At 40.0% G+C, this 20,610-nt stretch overlaps 1 protein-coding gene across 1 annotated transcript in view; it reads right to left on the bottom strand.

Moving 5' to 3' along the window:
* Nucleotides 1-20,610, bottom strand: part of LOC130433033 (thrombospondin type-1 domain-containing protein 7A) — a 94,796-nt gene that overhangs the window by 32,977 nt on the left and 41,209 nt on the right. The window contains exons 4-8 of the mRNA XM_056762681.1: nucleotides 19,459-19,640; nucleotides 17,172-17,240; nucleotides 12,971-13,126; nucleotides 12,655-12,858; nucleotides 3,991-4,185 (exon numbers count right to left, since the gene is read on the bottom strand). Of these exons, the coding sequence (XP_056618659.1) occupies nucleotides 3,991-4,185; nucleotides 12,655-12,858; nucleotides 12,971-13,126; nucleotides 17,172-17,240; nucleotides 19,459-19,640 (806 nt within the window). The remainder of the gene's footprint in view (nucleotides 1-3,990; nucleotides 4,186-12,654; nucleotides 12,859-12,970; nucleotides 13,127-17,171; nucleotides 17,241-19,458; nucleotides 19,641-20,610) is intronic.

The raw sequence follows: 20,610 nt of genomic DNA, 5'->3' as shown, positions 1-20,610 counted from the left end.
GTGTGGGACGGAGTCTGGCAATATTCCTGAGGTGGTAAAATTAAGTTTTGCAGAGATGTTTGATGTGAGCCTCAGAGGTGAGATCATGGTCAAACCGGATGCCGAGATTAGTAATTAATGGAGATAGGGGAAAATCCTTGTTTTTTTCATGGATTTTTTGGTCTGATGAGGGGAATCAATGAGGATGGCTTCTCTTATAGAACTGTTCAACTGGAGAAAGTTATGATTCTTCCACATGCTAATCTCCTCCAGACAGGCGGTGAGTAGGGTTGGGTTGTTGTTGATGCTGAGTGAGTATCCATTTTCATGTAAATTTGCGTATCATCTGCGTAACAATGGAAAGATATTCCGAAATGACTGATGATTTTGCAAAGGGGGAACATATAGAGGATGAATAAAATAGGTCTAAGAATTGATCCCTGTGGAACCCCGCAACCAACAACATGTGAATGGGACCTTGAATTTCCCAAAGCCACAAACTCTATTGACTAATATAGTAGGAAAAATGACAATGGTAGTCAAAAGTGCCCCTGAACTGTTTGCTTTCCTACATTCTTCAAAATATCGTCTTTTGTGTTCAACAGAACAAAGATATTTATAAAGCAATTTTCCCTACTATGGTGGCAAAGAACTGTATGGTTGCAACTTCTTAGCATCCGTCCAAATATCAGAACAAAGAAAATGATAAGATTTGGAACAACTTGAGGGTGAGTAAATACAATAAGAATTTACATATTGGGGTGAACTGTTCCTTTAAGCCGTGATTTCTTAAGCACTACAATTCAACATCAGTCCTGCCAAAGATACACAGGCAATTCTTCAAACAGGAAAAAAATCATAAAATGAAATTTCTACATTCCAGTCAGACGAAATAGTGAAATGCAGAAGGCAGTTCGAAGCGGCTTTCACATAGGACGCGGAATGCGTTATGAAACTAATTCATTTCAATGGCTTTCGCACACGCCGTGGTCAATGTTCAAAATAGTTCAACTTTTGCCGCTGCACTCTGTGACAATTACCCACGCGGCCAATGGAAGCCGGGCGTCCAAGCGCGGAAAACAAAATGGATGAATTTTCGGAGATGAACAATACAAGTTTGCATTGAATATGGACATCGGGAGGAACACAGTAACATGGAGACATATCTCCATTCAACTTGGCATGTCAGGTGGGTTTTTTGCCAGGTAGCTTGTTGTAGGTAGACAATATGCGTGTGAAATGGACACGGGCAGCTGCAGCATGTCGTTTTTTCCCTCCTCTAGCCTCCTCCACTACATTGAAATAAAGCGCAGTTGCGATAGAAATGTATAGAACTGTTTTGATAAACTCCGCCTACTTTGCTCCGGCCAGCGCAGTGCAAATCGAAAGGCTACGCTCAGTGTTTAAATAGTGTCAAATCTCTTTGGGGAACCTCTAACCAGCCCTTAAAACAGAATCAATCTTACTTTTATTTTTCTATTCTTAATTGTACGTTTTTTAATCTCAAAAACAAATTTCTTAGCCTTCTTAGTCTGTTTTGCTGAGATTAAGCTGTTTCCAAAATCTCTTAAATTTATTGTAATTTATAATAAGATTAACAATTTTTTCAAAATTGATGATGAAACTTTTCTTACCAATTCAGATTTTCCTTTCTTTTATTTATTTGTTTTCTTGTCCTTTTATTCTTGTTCTTTATATTACTGTAATGGAGTGCTGTTCCTTTTTTTTATAATACTACAACAATTCATTAGACCGAGTGAGGGAGAGGACACGTAAAAAATCAATCGTGGCTGTTTGTACAATGCTGCCAAACCAGCCAGTCAGAAGCATATAAGCGTTTTAAACCTAATTCATTGCTTGATAATGTAGATCAAGTATATGAAAATATTCCATGTGGAGTTAATGTTTGCAGAACGGAGCACAAATCTCTGGGGTAGGCAAAAGTTTTCTGAAGGAAAAAAAATATTCTTGGGCTTTTTAATTGGCTTCTTATGAAATTTGGACAAATAACGGACAACATTGTTTTGTTTTAGCGTGATAATTTGACAAAAAATTTTGGGGGTTTTTAGAAGTCTAGTTTTAATGAAAAACCAGGTGACCCCCAACTTCATAATTTTAGACCTTATGAGGGGTCCCTTAAGGCTTATGAGGGCTCCGGGACTGCCCAAGTCCCCCCTCAATTGGAACCCTGGCTATGCTGAACCTAGTGAAGTTTACATTATGAATTTCATTACTCTCCTGACTTACTCACAAATCGACAGTGATGGATATACATTATGCATAAGGTCTCGCCTTACAAATGGCTGCATTTGGCCTCTGTAACATCAGAAGTCAAGCAGAGACGGATTGAGGAGACAACTAGTCACGGTCAGATGAAAATATCTGCCTATTAGAGGTCTTCTACTTCTGAAGTTATTGTTTTATTTTGTATCTTCTTTGGGGATGCAACTTGTATATTCAACGTTTTAAATACAAGGAAATCTGTTAAACCTACACAAACACAATCTATTTATTCTAAATCTACGCACGGCACACAACAGATGGAAATAAAATGAGATGTACCGTAGAGCTCTGGAAACTTGGGGACCCTCGTAAGACCTTAAGATGAAGCAAATGTTACGGGCGTCTTTGCATCCATCTTTACACACCAGTGGCTAGATTGCGAAGATTTCACCAAATACTACACTAGAACTAGAGACGTTTAGATGACATAACTCACAGCATGTAAAAAAAACCCAAAAGGCCTTCTAGAGAAAACTACTCTAAAGGGTGTAAAAAGCGTGAGAGGTGAGAGGTTTCACACGTTACCCTCCATAACTGTTATCCACGCCACTACCATTGATGTCACTGTGAAGAAAGAAGGAAACGGCTAAAGTACAGACTCTATTGAGAGGGTTATGACAGAAATCTCAATTTTATCAAAAATTGCAAAAATATCATCTTGCTTTTCAGATGACATCACAAGGTCCTTTCACTTTAACAACCCATTTCGTCCAATCACCTGTCTTACTTCTGGCGTGTATCGGCCACTTTTCACTATCCAATCAGGTAACATACTAGATTTTTAAAAGATCACCTTTGCAAACCTTGTTGGAACAGAAGTGTATTTCGGAGACCTGAAACACTCATGATGATTTCACAGAAAATCATTGTGGCCGTGAGCAAATCATCCATCAGCAAACGTTTTACTTTGACAGTTTTCTGTCAGAGTCTAATTTTGTACACAACAAACCGTAGACAATTCCAAGGATTTGAAATGCTCGCTACATTGGGCCCAAAAAGGATTTGGACATTTACGACACTTAAAACGTCACAAAACATCAAACCATGTGGCTCTAACTTGTAATACATTTCCTTGAAAGAAGGTTGTGAGGTTTTAATGACCAAATAAAAGATATCTGAAAGAATGCTTGTAACCAAACAGTTCTTGGTCACCATTGACTTCCATAGTTGCAAAAATGACAATGGTAGCCAAATGTGCCCAAGAACTGTCTGATTTCCTACATTCTTCAAAATATCTTCTTCTGTGTTCAACAGAACAAAGACATTTACAGAGAAAATTCCTTGTATTTTAGTCAATGGTGGGCAAGAACCATTTGGTTATAAACATTCTTCCAAATATCTTTCTCTGTGTTCATCACAAGAAAATTAGATTTATATAGATTTGTGAAAACAAATGTTTATTTTTGGGTGAACTGTCCCAAGTACAAAAAAAGTACAAAAGAGCACTAAAAAGTCATCAGGAAAAGGAAGAAAAGCTTCATACCTCAAAATGAAACAACAATAAAATAGCATCTACTAATACATGTTTCATGAAAACAAAATGGACACGGATTACTAGAGTTTGAATTAATGCGTAAAAAAGTAAAATGATGGATTTGATTTAAGTTCAGCTGAACAAAGCGTTTTAATCAAACCCCATAAGAAACCTGAGGTGCCAACACGACAACATTTCAGTAAAGAGAAACACATTAAATGAAACATGCTAGTACCCGTTTGATGTTTGTTTACCTTCTCCTGCATTGTAAGCCAGTATGGCACGAGTTCTCATCTGTTTGCCCTCTGTGGTTTTGCTGGAGCAGGTCTGGGAACAGGTGGACCACTGGGTCCAGATGCTGAGAGCGCAGTCTTTAGGACACGGGACTGTACAGGGCGCAGGTGCAGGATAGACGGCATCACCACACAGCTCCCTTTCCACCTCTTTTCCTGAAGCAAAACACAGTATCAATATTACAACACCACACAACATCACAAGAAACTGTAATTTTAACACAGGATCTCCTCACAAAAAGCACCTTTAAATAATGTTAGACAAAACGAGGAGCGGAAACACTAGCCACAACTATATTGGTAATGCACATTGTCTATCAATAAAACACTTGCATTAAAGTGATAGTTAACCTAAAATTAATATTTGATCACCCTCTTGTCATTTCAAACCTGTATGACCTTTTCTTCCGCAAAACACAAAAGAAGATATTTTAAAGAAAGTTGGTTATCGAACGGCGCTGGCCCCCATTCACTTCAATTGTATGGACACAAAACTAATGCAAGTGAATGAGGTCCAGTTAACAACAATCTTCAAAATATGTTCTTTTGTGTTCTGTAGAAAAAAAGAAAGTCATAAATGATGAAAATATCCCTTTGATAACATTTGCTTAATGATTTTGATATGCTTGAACAAATGATTAGTTGATGGTTTGAACACAAATAAATCATCTTCATTTTAAAAATGAGCTTATATATTTATATTGATGCAACAAAATGCATATTAAACATTTTATTCAATATACAGTCCCTCAGGGGCTCTCTATTTCCACCAATTTAGACTGAAAGATTCTTACAAACCATGACATGCTGTCATAAAAACAATCCCATAAAAAAATAATCTAAATGGTCTTAGTATCCTTATTTTATCTTTAAGCAAAGTGCCATTTTATATTTTTGTAAATGTTATGAAATTAAATCTGATCCGGTTGTGTTGTTGTTAGATTCCCCGACATGTTTCTAATGCACTTCACAACATGTCTGTATTCCACATGACTGCTATTTTGAAACGGTGCCATTCTAAATTATTAGCACACAATTACACCGACAGGCACAAATGTGCAAACGTTGTCAGCGCATCTGCATGTGGCACCATTTGGCATCGAGGGCGACTTCCTCAAAGAGTTCTCTTGATCTCTCACAGCGAGCCAGAAGAGAAGAGCATCAGCTTGGATTTGGCTTAATCATGGGGTTATTCGCTAGAAAAATAAATATATGCCTGCGCAGCAAACCACAAACACCCAATAAATATTTCCATCAAACACAGGGACTCTCCAAGCTTTCCTTGTATCAAACAGCGATACAATATTTACATCGATCTGTGTCAGATGCCTGACCATTTGTGAAGCAATATTGCATTCTCTCTCTCCGTGTTGAAGACAGTCAGAGAAGAGCAGATGTCAAGTCTGCTTGAAAAAAACAACTACCAGATCAATTTTAATCAGAGAATGATGGAATCAGTCTGGCACACTATGAGGCCTACAGCAGAGGCAGGTGACGGCGGGACGAAGGCGTTAGATAGCTCGCAGCAGATGCCGGAGAACATTATTCCACGTTTTTATTTTATAGACGTCATTTTAGAGATTCTGAATGAGGGTGGTTACGTGACAGTGTCATTTTTTGAAAAGATGCTCGGTTTTTCTTTGGAGAACTGGTGATAGTTTATCTGTTAAGATGCAAAAACATAGAATTAGGTGAGGTCAAAAAACTGTGACCAACTCTGGCAAAATATATCAGACTATTATTATAGTTCAGGTTAGACCTTGACATCACCCACTTGGATCAACTTCAAGGCAATTTTCTCAATATTAAGATTTATTTCCAAACTCAGATTCCAGTTTTAAACGGATGTATCTCCGCCAGATACTGTCCAATCCTAACAAACCATTCATCAATAGAAAGCTAAATCTGCTATCAGATTATTAAAAAATCACAATTTTCGAAACATTAACCCATAGACTGGTATTGTCGTCAGGGTCACATTTGTTAAGTATGTATCATTGCTTTCACATTTATGATATAGTCCTTCAGAATAAAACAAAATAGAAACAGATAAGATTACAACATAAACATACGTTAATGCGCACACGCACTTTTGTGGCCCAAAATTAACATCCGGTACACATCTGCGAAGAATAGACTCCCTGTAGATTATTTTTGATAACAAGCTAAAGAAATGACAAGTAAATTACATTAACTAGCAAGTTAAAAGTATGTCTAGCCAGTATTATTTTGGGTTAAAGCAGAAGAACCGTTACTTGGGTAAACTTAAAGTACCCGTGAACCGGAAGTTGCGATCGTTTTTACTTCCGTATTTTGACGCATTTCTGAGTGAAATGGGATTTCAAATGAGAAACAGTGTGGATTTCGTCTTTCTCTGCGATTTGATTGGATATATAAAAACAGCCGTTGTATTTTGAAATAGAACTGGTAGCAGACTGACATTTGAAGGGGAGGAGTACACGGATGCTCCGCCCAAGCTGTCTAACATTTAAAATGGATTGTGAGTTCTGGAAGGAAGTGCATATTCAGACTGAAGATTATGAGCGCACACAAATTTTAAAAAGAGAATGACCCACGTTGATAAACTATTTACAATAAACGCTGCAATATCTCATGAAAAAATCGGCATTGTAAATTTTAATTTCACTGGGACTTTAAATGTTATAAACGTTATATGACCTATTCAACAAATAGTTTATTTCAAAAATGAATATAGAATGCAATTCAACAAATTGTTTATTGTATAAAATATGGTTATAAATCAATATTAATAAAATATCAATAAAATAAAAATACTTTTATTATAAGCCACTAGCCAGACTGATCAACAAACACATACTGGAACTAAACTTCGAGCCAGGCGCGTGCATCCGATGAAACTGTCTATAAGCAAGGATGTCATTAACTGTGAATAATTTGAATAACAAATCATCAGTTTATTATATAACTGATCTAATTAAACATTCTCAAATGATATATTAGTGCATTGACCTTGTAGATTCAGCAGCGGACGAGGACACACAGACAGAAGGACACGCTTGTGCCAAGGAGGAGAATTTATGAGAGTAGAGATCAGGTTTAATGGCTGTCTTTAGCCGGTCTAATTTATACGAGTGTCTCTCCAGCAATCGCTAAAATTGTCTTCCCCGAGCAGCTGGAGGACAGGATCACCATTAGCAAGATGTTTACACTCCTCCGTTGAATTACCAACGTAAAGAGCTCCCACAGAGAAGGAAAATGTTCTGGACACAGCACACGAGCTGAGAGATGAGACAGGGACGATACTGTTTCCCGGAGGCTAATTACCGGATTCAAAATCAATCTTACTTTTTAAAAACATCCACCACAGACGCTGACAGAACACTAGTGAGAATCTACCGGCAGTGCAGGGATTTGGCAAGCGCCCCACAAGAGATTATACTTTTGGAGCGAGACCAGCTCCGGTTGAAGTTTTCTAAAGGCTTTTTACGCAAACTCATGACAAGCATTCTTTATTTCTTGTGTTATATATTGCAGGATGATGACGACATTTTTGCTGTATTTCGTGGAAAACACTTTGAGGTTCAATAGCTTACAGATGGCTGCCGCAACATCCTGAGGTATTCAAACGCTGGAAATAAACTGTGTTTTAAATCAGAGTTAAGCAACATTTCAAACCTTTATTTCTCTATTTTGAAAGGTGCTAACACGGAACTACCAAAGCTATGGCAAAAGAGAGCCAATTATAAAGCACCTTAGTGTTTATACTATTATAAAGCACCTTGTTCCTAATAAAAACAGGGATCATAGACATTTTTTTCCTTGACACAGTCTTGCTCAGAAGGAGAAATGTTTCCAAATGAGCTTTTCTATTGAAACATTCGGTGTAAAGCTGCAATGCCACATAGAAACCAGACAAATTATAACAGTTCTGACTCATATCTGACCCCTAATATCACAGCAAAAAACCTTCAGCTTTGATGTTATGATAGGACATACATTTTATGATTTAATTTTTGAAACATTTAAAACATCAGTTCCCTTTCTGTCGGTCTCTCGACGTTGTGTCGAGAACGACAGATGGGGTTCGCCCTTGAGAACCAATCAACTCTGACTACTATAGAAAAGGCCAATGAAATTTGGCGAATGCAATTTGCATGCCGGGCTCCGCCCCCGGAAATCCGGTATAAAAGGAGGCCGGCGTGCAGCATTCACTTACCTTTTGTTCTTCAGAGCCATCGCTCATGAGTACAACTCAGGATTCAATCCTCTACAACTACACGCTGGTGCTACGACGTGTTACAGCGGATCGTCCCTTCCTGCAGCGACCTTCCCCTGGGCGTCTCGGCGGTTCCGGAGGTGTTAGAGATTTTTTCTAAAAGTAATAAATGTACACAAAGGGACCTGGTGCTCCGGCACCTAGGTCGATTGGGACTCCAGGTCAACCAAGAGAGGGGCAAGCTCTCCCCAGTGCAGAGCATCCTCTTTCTCGGTATGGGACTCAGCTCTGTCACCATGTCGGCACACCTGTCCGCAGTTGTGCCCAACCAGTGTTGAACTGTCTGAAATGAACATTTTAGGCAGACAGCGGTCCCCCTGAAACAATTCAGAGGCTCCTGGGACACATGGCGTCCTCGCGGCTTAATACCCCTCGAGTTGATGCACATGACACCGCTCCAACACTGGTTTCAGAGTCGAGTTCCGAGGAGAGCGTGGCACACCGGCAGCAGGCGCATGGTGATGCCGCCCTGCTGCCGACGCACCATAACCCCTAGTCTTTATGACTTTTTCGACGGACTCAGGTCCCTTTGAGCAGGTTATGAGGCAGGTCGTGGTGACGACTGAAGTCTCCCTGCAGGGGTGCGGTGTAGTGTGCAACGGGCACGCAGGTGGGGTGTTGGACGAACCCCCGCCTGCGCTGGCATATCAATTGCCAAGAGTTGTGGGCTATGCTACTTGCACTGAGCAGGCTACGGCCTCTCGTGCGAGACATGCACGTGCTGTTCCGAGGACAGCACTATAGCTGTAGCGAATACAGATCGTCAGGGTGGCGTTCGCACACAGCAGCTAAACACAACTTGCTCGACGCCTCCTCCGGTGGAGTCAACAGGTGACTCGTTCCCTGCAGGCCACACACCCCGGGCAAACTGAACTAGACAGCCGACGTGCTTTCTCGCCAGTTTATGCCTCGTGGAGAGTGGCGACTCCACCCCCGTGCAGTCCAGCTCATTTGGAGGCTGTTCGGGTAGGCCCAGGTAAAACCTGTTCACCTCCCGTAACACCACCATTTGCCCGCTTGATAGTCCCTGCCCTCGGCACGGATATCCTTGCGCACAGCTGGCCGCGGGATGGGCGGAAGCACACCTCCCCCCCCCCAGGAGCCTTCTTGTACAGACTCTGTGCAAGGTCAGGGAGCAGGAGCACCAAGTGTTATTGGTTACACCACACCGGTCTAACCGCACTTGGCCTCAGAGCCGATGCTCTGGACAGCGACTCCCCCTGAACCATTCCCCTGACAGAGGACCTGCTCTCTCAGGGGAAGGACACGTTCTGGCATCCCAGATCAGACCTCTGGAACACCCATGTCTGGTCTCTAGACGGGACGAGAAGATCCTAAGATGGCTACTCCCCCTATACGGCTGAGACCATCACCCAGGCTAGGGCCTCATCTACTAGGCGGTTACACGCCTCTAGACGGTGCCTCTTCTCGTCCTGGTGTCTTTCTCAACGAGAAAGACCCACTGAGGTGCTTGATCAGGATTGTGTTCCCCTCCTCACGAGACTGGAGACTAACTTCTCCCTTCCACACTGAAAGTGTATGTAGTCGCTATTGCCACTCATCACGACTCAGTCGGTGGAAAGTTTCTAGGGCAACACGACCTGGTCACCAGGTTCCTAAGCAGCGAGAGGGCGGAATCCGCCTCATCTTCGCTCCATACCCTCTTGGGACCCTAAGTGGTCCTGGGGAGCCTCAGGGCCCCCCAAAGAGCCCCTCGGAGGTTCCGATCTTCCTCATAGAGTAAGACGGCCCTCCTGACGGCGCTCACTTCCTTCAAGAGGGTAGGGAACCACCGAGCATCCTCCGTGTCCCTGGATTGCCTTAAACTCGGCCCTGGAAACTCTCACGTTATCTTGAGACCCAGGCCCGGATGCGTGCCCAAGAAGTTCCCACTACTCCCTCCGGGGCCAAGTGGTGAACTTGCAGGCGCTCCCCATAGGGGAGGAAGACCCAACCCGATTAGTGTTGTGTCCAGTACGTACTGGACCGCACGCAGAGCTCTGAAGCTCTGACCAGCTCCGTGTCTGTTGGAGGACAGCAGAAGGGGAAGGCTGTCTCCAAACAGAGGCTGGCGCACTGGGTCGTGGACGCCGTTACGACGGCATTCCGATCTCAGAATCTCCCATGCCCATTGGCAGTGAGGGCTCACTCCACACGGAGTTTAGCCACCTCCTGGACACTGGCAGAAGCGCCTCTCTAGCAGACATCTGTAGAGCTGCGGGTTGGGCTATGCCCAAACACCTTCGCAAGGGTTAACAACCTTCGCGTAAACCCGGTGTCAGCCCACGTCCTGCGTGGCGACATGTAGGACTGGTATCCGGGGGGGCGTATGCCTGCGAAAGCACCTTTCCACCCTCTAACAGGTTGGGTCAGTGTGCTATTTACCTTTTCTTCTTACCCGAACACATCGCTAAGAAACTGGTACCTCACCAGCCTCCCTTCTTACCCAGACACTGGTTAAGAATAGGCATTCCATCCATCACCAAACAAGCACCCCCTGGGGGCTGGCTGGGCAGAGCAGCCTTCCCCCTTAGGCCGGGATACCATGTGAGCTATCACAGATAGCTCTAACCGGACCTAGTGCTACCGGACGTCTGTAACACCCCCTCCGTGGGCTGTTCCGTCTGATGTATCCTCATGAGAATGGTTCCCACTCCTGGTAACCCATGAGCTTCCCCAGGTGGGCCTCCACCTCGCGGTTAACTACTCAGTCCGCACGTTCCATGCGTTCTCCTCCAAGGACGAGACCATACCTATATCCACCATATTCCTCCCCACGGGTAGGAGGTGGCCTCTGTAGCGCTTCTCTGATTAAGAGTCGCGCTTACCCGGTGTAAACTGATCTGGACGGCCTCTCGCCTATAGAGAGCTAAGGCCCCGTCCGTGAAAGTTACCGGTCAGGGCTGTACCCATCTTTCTCCAAGAAAGCTCTGGAACCCCCCGACCACCACACTGGAAGGTTACAGTCTCACGAAAGCTTCGAGATGACACGCCCAGGCTTGTTACCGTCGCTTCGCTAGAGATTGTGACGCGATACAGCGTTGTGGCGTTTTCCATAGGCAACCCCATCTGTCGTTCTCGACACAACGTCGAGAGACCGACAGAAAGGGAACGTCTTGGTTACGTATGTAACCTCAGTTCCCTGATGGAGGGAACGAGACGTTGTGTCCCTTATGCCACGAACACGTATCGTATTCTGCTGCAGTTTGAGAGGTCTCAGGCTCTTCAGAACAAAGGTAAGTGAATGCTGCACGCCGGCCTCCTTTTATACCGGATTTCCGGGGGCGGAGCCCGGCATGCAAATTGCATTCGCCAAATTTCATTGGCCTTTTCTATAGTAGTCAGAGTTGATTGGTTCTCAAGGGCGAACCCCATCTGTCGTTCTCGACACAACGTCTCGTTCCCTCCATCAGGGAACTGAGGTTACATACGTAACCAAGACGATCATTCATTTTATATTTCTTTTCATTTATACAAACTGTTTCCAAACATTTATGCATTTGGCAGAAAGCGACTTACATTACATTACTTGCATTAACCTATACCTTTATACTTAGGAGTGTGTAATCCCCTGAGATCGAACCCACAACCTTGCATTGTTAACGCAATGTTCTTACCACTGAGCTACAGGAAAGCTATTATATATATAATTTGTTTTATATCATGTTTCTACATTAATAATTGTATAGTTTAAACATTAAACTCAAGTCCTTATTTCTTTCTATAATAATTATTTTATAATTTAAACATTAAACATTAAACTCGAAACATTGTGCAACTGTAAAATAATACATTTTATATAAATATTTTTCAATATTTTATCATTTAAACAGTAAACCCATAACATAATGTAACTGTAATTGTCATGTAAATGCATGACACCTCTGAGCAGCATTCAATAATCTGCATAAACATTTACATTAATATTTAGGCATTTAGCAGACGCTCTTGTCCAAAGCAAAACAAAACAATGAAGCAATACACTATCTTTAAAAAGGCGAAAACCCCTGTTGAAAAAACAGAAAATCCTGATTTATGTTTTAATGTTGGCTTTAAGCTGGTCATGTGCTGGTTTAAGATGGTCCATAGCTGGTCATCAAAACATACCTAACCAACCATATGCTGTTTTTTTCAAGAGGGACAATGCAAGAATTTAACATTTAGCATGTTGATGTCAAGTATTCACAAAAAATAAATTTAAATATTTTTTAATTGTTTCATAAAGAGTTTGAGGGAACCATGATGGAGAATAAGTGGGAAAGAGATTTTTTCTGGTCACCACAAAAACATCATTAATCTTTTTACACCCCATTATTTTCTATAAAGCTGCTTTTAAATGATGCGTATAATTTCACTTGACTTGTTACCTTTACTGTTGATGCAGCGGACCTGTGGATTCTGGGTTCCCTCTCCACAATCCATATCGTCTTCAGGAACGCACTGCTCCAGTTTGACCAGCTGCCAGGTAAAACAGCTGGGATCTTCACACGGGACAGCCTCCACCAGGTGAGGACAGCTCCCCTCGCCACCCGTGGGGTTATTAGTAATGTTTCGCCGCCTAAACTTGAATCCTGCAAACAAACAAAACAGGAAAAACACAAACGACATAAATCCATAATTTGGTTGACTTTTTGTAAATGTAAATTTTGTCCCAGTATCGAAGATGGTTACAGCCATGTTTACCTTTCTTTATGACCGGTTCATCACAATTCTCCAAGGTGCAGGGCCCCCAGGCGCCCCACGGCGACAGCTCACACTCCACAGGACACGGGATGTGGCACATCTGCGTGGTGCTTGGAGTGGATCCCGTGCACAAGCGGCTGTACATGGGCTGTGATGCTAAAATGCAAACACGCGCATTAAGACATCCAACTGTAAAAAGGCACCCATGTGGGGAGGACACACGGTGAACAATTAGTAATACACCGCAGGAGCCGACAAATAGATGCATTAAACACGCTCCAAAGAATTTACAGGAGGTAAACAGAACCAGGAACGGGCCCACACGGATCCGAAACCCACAGAAGAAAGATTTTCGCAAAATGTTTGCACAAAAACAATTTGAGTTCTCGTGTTCCTTTGTTAGATAATTGTTAATGCTACAAAGAATGTAAAGTTGTACCATATTTAAAAGTATAGTGCGGCCAAAAATAAACATTCTGCCATCCTTTATTCACCCTCATGTCATCTAAAATCTCTATTTGACTTTTTCTTCTGAAGAATACAAAAGAAGGTGTTTTGGGAAATGTCTCAGCGGTTTTGTGTCCATACAATGGAAGTCAATGGGGGCCAATGTTGTTGTCTGCAGAAGAAAGAAATTCATACAGGCTCGGAACAACATGACAAGAGAATAAATAATAGAAGTAATGCATTTTTTAGTATCCTTTTAAAAACTAATGTCCAGTCATAAGATTGTAGGCCACTCCATTGAAACAACAATAATCAATCTCAAAAACACCTACAACATTGCTGCATTAATGTGCAATAGGATTTTCCTGTGTGTGAAGCTGTCACGTCAAACTGGAGAGTGACAAGACTGCCGTTTTTACATCAAAGCGAGGTAAATTCCTCCAGAAGAGCGCTGGCGTGCCGAAGTATAGTGAGAGTTCTGCTCTCTGGAGATATCTACAAATAACTGCCTCCCCTCATACATCCATTCAAAACTCTGAGTCCCTGAAGACTGACACTCCTGCAGACCTTCAGAAAATAATTGATGGAATAACGCTCTCTCAAGGAGACGGGTGTTAAGAATGACAGCTCACCTCGTAACTGTTACTGCACGGCAGCTTTCCATAATGAACAGAGAGGAGGTTTTCAATGTAATGTACCGTCATTTAAGTTAGAATAACACTGCACAGGATGTACTTGTTTACGTGCCAGATGGTCCAGACCTGGCACGCTAACGTTCTGTCTAATGAAAGTCTGTGGTTTTTGCTGGATCGAATAAACTCAGGCAGACAGGTTCAGCTCCAATTCAAGTAAGAGAATGATGGTTCTCAAGCAGGTTCTCCTGCCTGATTTGAGCACTGCGTGTGCACAAAGGTGTCACCAGGTTTTTGGGTAGTTTAGAGTGACAACTCGAACCAGCGTATTTATAGGTCGAAATGCACACCCGCTACGCAAAATGCGTATAGGTTGGCAGGGCTGTAACATGTTTATAGCCTATAAGTACTCCAAATTTCTTTGACTTCAAAGTAAATATAATCAATGAAATAAAAAATAATGTACATAAAAAAATAAAAATAAGTAGATAAAATATTGATTAAAATATAATACATAAATAAGGTTAAGAAAAATATAAGTAGAACAAATATTGATTTAAATTTGATAAATAAATAATGAACATCCCGTGACCCGAGGTAGTTCGGATAAGCGGTAGAAAATGGAATGGAATAATGAACATAAAATAATAAAAAATAAAATAAATAAGTAGTTAGATTAAATGTTATAAGATTGATTTAGATATTCCATTCCATTCCATTTTCTACCGCTTATCCGAACTACCTCGGGTCACGGGGAGCCTGCGCCTATCTCAGGAGTCATCGGGCATCAAGGCAGGATACACCCTGGATGGAGTGCCAACCCATCGCAGGGCACACACACACACTCATTCACTCACGCACTCACACCCTACGGACAATTTTTTCCAGAGATGCCAATCAACCTACCATGCATGTCTTTGGACCAGGGGAGGAAACCGGAGTACCCGGAGGAAACCCCCGAGGCACGGGGAGAAGATGCAAACTCCACACACACAAGTCGGAAGCGGGAATCGAACCCCCAACCCTGGAGGTGTGAGGCGAACGTGCTAAGCACTAAGCCACCGTGCCCCCCTGATTTAGCTATAATCAATAAAATAAAATAAAAATGTACATAAAATAATATAAAATAAAAAATAATTAGATAAAATATTGATTAAAATGTAATACATAAATAAAAATAAGAAAAATATTAGTAGATCAAATATTGATTTAAATATTGTACATAAATAATGAGGATAAAATAAATAAGTAGTTAGATTAAATGTTAGATGATTGATTTAGATATAATAAATTATATAAATGAATAATGTGCAAAAATATATAAAAAATAAGATAAAAATAAAATATAGGTCTAGTTAGATAAAATATTTATAAGCTTACAGTTGAGAATTGGTTTAAGGTAAGGAGGCAGTTTTCAACACTGACTTTTAGGTACTTGATAAATAACAAATTAACCCAAAAAGTTACTGACAGCATTTAAACATTCCTAAATGTCAATGACACCCTAACGTCAGGTTACTTTCAAAGACTATTGAAATCAACGTATACACTGTAAGTTTTGTTTTGGCTGCTTTTTAAGTACAATCAAATTGGCTTTACAAGTCATTTCAGCCTGTATATATTAAAGATTTTTCATGTTTTATGTTTTACTTTTTTATAAGTTACAGCAATTTATCCCAAATAGTAAGATGATGTGACTTGAAAAGATTATTAGATTGTACTTTACAGTACAGATTAGTGCTACAAGTGAACCATTTTCCACGATTCAATCAAGTTATAACGTATCAAGTTTCCACACAAACTCATTTAATACGGTATTGTAATACATTTCCTGCACTGGCATTCACACAGAACAGCCTGCGGTCCTTGTGTGGACATACTGCACCTGTGTTTAACTCTGTCACCTTTTCTCTACAAATTAATCTATACTACAAAATCGTCTTTATCACACCTTTTTGGTGGTGTTTCTCAGACACGTACAGCACATTCTTGTAAAGATACAAGATGAAAAACCCAAGCAGGTCCATTTTGTTTAAAAAGGCTATTTGCAACTGCACTTACAAATACATATGAAATGCTTTTCCATTTCATTTGAGACAATGCGTACAGTAGGGAGCTGTCATAGGGACTGCCATTACCGATCAATCTCTGTCAGCTACCTGCTGCCCAAAGGAGAACGTCGAGTAAAACACAGACTCTTGCATCACTATACAGTTGTAATGAGCTCTCCATGGACACACACGGTTACAGGAATACAGGAAAACACTCAGGCAAAGAAAACTCAATATGTAAACACGCCTCAGGCACCAGCGTTTGATCAAACACAATGTGCCAGCAACGATATTAAAGAAAAAAACAATTGGGATTTTAAAAGGAATATTTCAGGATATTTTAATATGTCACTGAACCACATCTGTGGAATGATTCTGACTAACACAAATATGAGTTCACAATCATTTAAAACATTGAGATGTTTTGAAATACCAGTCTCTGGATATTTGTTTACAAGGCTTCTATGAATAAATGTTTTTACTGTAAAACTTTATGTGTGTTGTGCTGCACAAAGATGCGAGAAAATCTCAGTCTCTGGCCATCCCAAATTGTATGACTTCTTTTCTGCAGCCTAACACAAACCTTCTTACGAACACATCTGTCACTTTATTCTGGTATCAAAATGTTGAAGCTCTAAAAAACTACAAACATTCATCATAAAAGTAATACAGATGTTGTTTTTCTTGGTTTTGGTTTTCTTGTGCAGCTGCTTTGCAAATTGAAAAAGCGCTACAAAAATATTTAAATATTAAATAATTAAATTTGAACAAAGAAATCCAGTGGTTAACAAATCTATTCTGAAGTGAAATGTGAGAGAAAACCCAATATTTTGCGGGTTTGTTTTTAGCAAAATAAGCTACAAATATTACACTTTTGTCACAAAACTACTTTATCACCCAAGTCTGTGCTTGTACGAGCTTCAGTATTTTTGGTTCTGTATGTGCACATTTGAAGACGGATATTTTTATAAATATTAAAAAAAACTGTATCATCTGGTATATGGCGTGAGTAAATGATATGAATTTTTGATGAACTGTCCCTGAAAGGTCACGCGGGGTTAAAGCTCTTACCTGAGATCTCAAAGCTGATGGACAGGAGGGGAGGGGCACTAGGCGTCTGACCGTTTCTAGACTGGCCATCTAAAAAACACACAAATACCAAACTCTAGCAAACTATCACTCCAACACACTACAAACGCACAAACACCATTACTTTAGACTCTGCAACTATTTCTAGAAAAGCCTGTTATAGCTTGAACATGATGAATGTGATCTCCTGTGTTGTAACCTGTTCGGCTTTAAAACAAGCTCAGATCTCAAACATATACAAATAAAGGTTCCTTTTAGCTTGACCGAAAAACTCTCTTCTCATCAATATCCCTTTTTGCAGTATCTTGGGTTTCTAATATGATTCTTCAGAGATTATAAAGTTCCTGCAAGCTGATGCTTTAAAAGCTTTAAGTGTTAGTTTTAGGTCTCAAAGTAAAGTGAAGCCCTCCTGGGTTCTCTGAAGCACATTTAAAGTCATATATTGATATTTTATCATTAGATTGAACTTAAAAAAGACATCTCCTATGACCCCATAGGAACTTAAAGACGTTCTTCTATGACATCATATAGAGTTATTAAGGCTGTTGCATCCTTTTAAAAAAAGATCTAGATTTTTAAGAGATTATCTCTGGTAATTTAGGGGAAATAGCATTATGTTCCTGGTACGTGTGCAGCGCTGTGTTTTTAACAGGAAATTTAAATGAGCATCACATCCAGATAGATCTGATGATGGTTTGATCACATCAAAGAATCTTAAAGCTGAAACCCTCCCCGGGTGAGAGCATCACATCTCCAGCAGCGCGCTGTGGCTAAAGCACGTTTTTCATTGAACTTTCCGTGTTCATGTATCTGCTGTCGGTGGAGTAGATAACCCCCCCCCCCACGGTGAAGCGAAACTCTTCCTGCACCACGCTGATAAGGACACAGATTTCTAACATAAGCAGCTCCACCAGTGGCCCTTTTAATAGAAGTTCTTATATATAACTAGAGCTCAAACGCGCGCCGGTCATCTGCTCTAATGCGCAGGGACATGTGCGTTACGATAAGTCTCAATGTGCAGACGATACGGTTCTGAGAGTCAAAAGAGGAAGCAGAACGACGGGAGGAAAACACGGTGTTTGCCTTGAAGAAGGGGGGACTGCTAATGGAGCAATGATATTTGTGCATGTGGAGCACGCCAGGAATTACTGATGCTATGTATTCAGCAAAAGATTTGTATGCGGGTGGGTGGCACATTTAGAGTTATGAATGATAAATAGTATACAAACATGTTAATTCTGTGCCTTATCCAATGTAAAAATCCAATGTAACTATATTACAGCTAAGGATTTAAATTGATTATATAAAATATTTATATATATATTAATAGAAAATAAATAAAATAATACAAAATGTTATAAAATAATTATTAAATGTTAGATATTATATAACATTTGATTTAATATTGACAATTAACATTTAATTCTTGCATGTGAGTGGGTGGCACACTGGAAAGAAAGATTTACGAAAGATCAATATTATACATGGTCTACTGTGTGAAAATCTGTGTCTTATATTATAAAATGAGAACATTTCCTTAGCTTCAATGTAATTTAATTAATAAAAAAATGGAATTAAAATAAAATGATTTAATTTAATTATTAAATGTAAGATAGTACTTAACATTTATTTAAAATTGACAATGAATATAACATTAGATTCTTGGATTTGGGTGGCAAACTGAGAAGTAAACATTACATAAGATCGATGTATGTAAATTCTGTGCCTTATATTATAAAATGAGAAAATTTCCTCAGCTTCAATGTTACTTTATCCTACAGCTAATTTACTAAAATAAACAAATATGATTTCAATGAATTATTTGATTACATTTAATATTGATAATAAATGTAACATTAAATTATCTGAAATAAAAAAACAGATAATTGTTAAAAACTTAAAATCTAAGAAAATCCAAGGCAAAACTGAAAGCACAAACAAATTTTAAACTGATAACTAACCAATCTAAATGATGCTAAACACAATAATAACCTTTATTTACATCAGTATGAAACAAACAAAAAATCTGCGCAAGAAATCAAAAGGTTGCAGGTTTAAACCCAAGCCACATCCATGAACGATTGCACCAAATAACTTCACTGTAAATAATTTTCTTAATAACATTTTCTTATTAATTAGATTTTACTTTTTGGAAGCTGTTGCAACCAATTTATCGTAGTTATCCAAGACCGCCTGTGTCATCCTGACGTCTCTTGTTGTCAATCAATACAAATGACATTGCACTGGTAAATGTACTGTAGCGCTTTACCTTGTTTGTCTTGATTGTTATTGATGAAGTTGAGTAGTTCAGCATTGGCCTGGATGCAGTAGACCTCTCTGTTCTGAACGCCTCCACCGCACAGGCCGGTCTGATTGACCCGACGCCGGTCCTGCTGCCCGAGCAGCGCATCAACACGACACTCGCTCCATTCTGTGGTCCGCCAGGCATAACTACAATTCATGTGGGGAAAAAAGAAAACAATTACATTCAAAAATTTGGTGCAAACACACTGCAATCAATCTTCAGAATTTTTAAAGGATGACATTAGTGCATTTGCATTATTTGTCACTGTCCATTGCTCATGATAAACGAATGGCTTCAAAACCATGAATAGGTGAAAAGAACAAAAACTATCTATAATACAACCAAACAATGATTTCAAATGATCTAAAAGGCGTATTTAGGCTTGTGTACTTTCAAAACACCAGGCAGCTGTTTAGCACCGTAGGTATTGAGAACAAGACGCAATTTTTAGAGTGTCATTGAAGTATTTGTCCCTTTGGATTTACCATCAAATATTGAAAATCTCTAAACAGTGTTTGTGTTCGTCTGCTGTTAAAGCTGCTCTTTGAAGGCCAAAGACAAGTTTACAAGAAAGTGACAAATAACCCATAAAATGAGCTGTTATTTCAACATGAAAGCATTGTTAGCTTTCAAAAAGCTCTCAAAACCGACTTTTTTAGCTAAATCTTAAAGCTCAGATATTGCTTAAACTTTTTTCACTGAAACGTAAACTTTGACCCAGATTTTTTTTCAAAATGTTTGTGGAGCAATAAAAGTAAAACAACTGTTGGGATACAGCGAAGACACAGAGGAGCCATAAAATGAATGTGGATAGTACAGACCTATGACATTTCTTCACATCAACTTCTGAAACTTTAGTGAACAAAGAGGTGGTATAATTTGTGAGAAGCAAGTCTCAATTCTTTCTTTTTGTTTAAAAAATACTTTCTCTGGACTGCTAGAATTTTTTGCACCGATGGTGGCCCCAAATCAGCAAAAATAAATGCTTCCAAATGTCTATAAAGAGAAAGTTCACCCAACATAAAAAATCTTGACAATTTATTTACCCCATCCTGTTTAACGCCCGTATATATCTCTTTCTGTGGAACCCCAAAAAATATATTTTTTGAGAAATGT

This window comes from Triplophysa dalaica, chromosome 12, assembly GCF_015846415.1.
Source record: "Triplophysa dalaica isolate WHDGS20190420 chromosome 12, ASM1584641v1, whole genome shotgun sequence".
Taxonomy (NCBI): Eukaryota; Metazoa; Chordata; class Actinopteri; order Cypriniformes; family Nemacheilidae; genus Triplophysa; species Triplophysa dalaica.
This window is presented reverse-complemented; position numbering and strand designations above follow the sequence as displayed.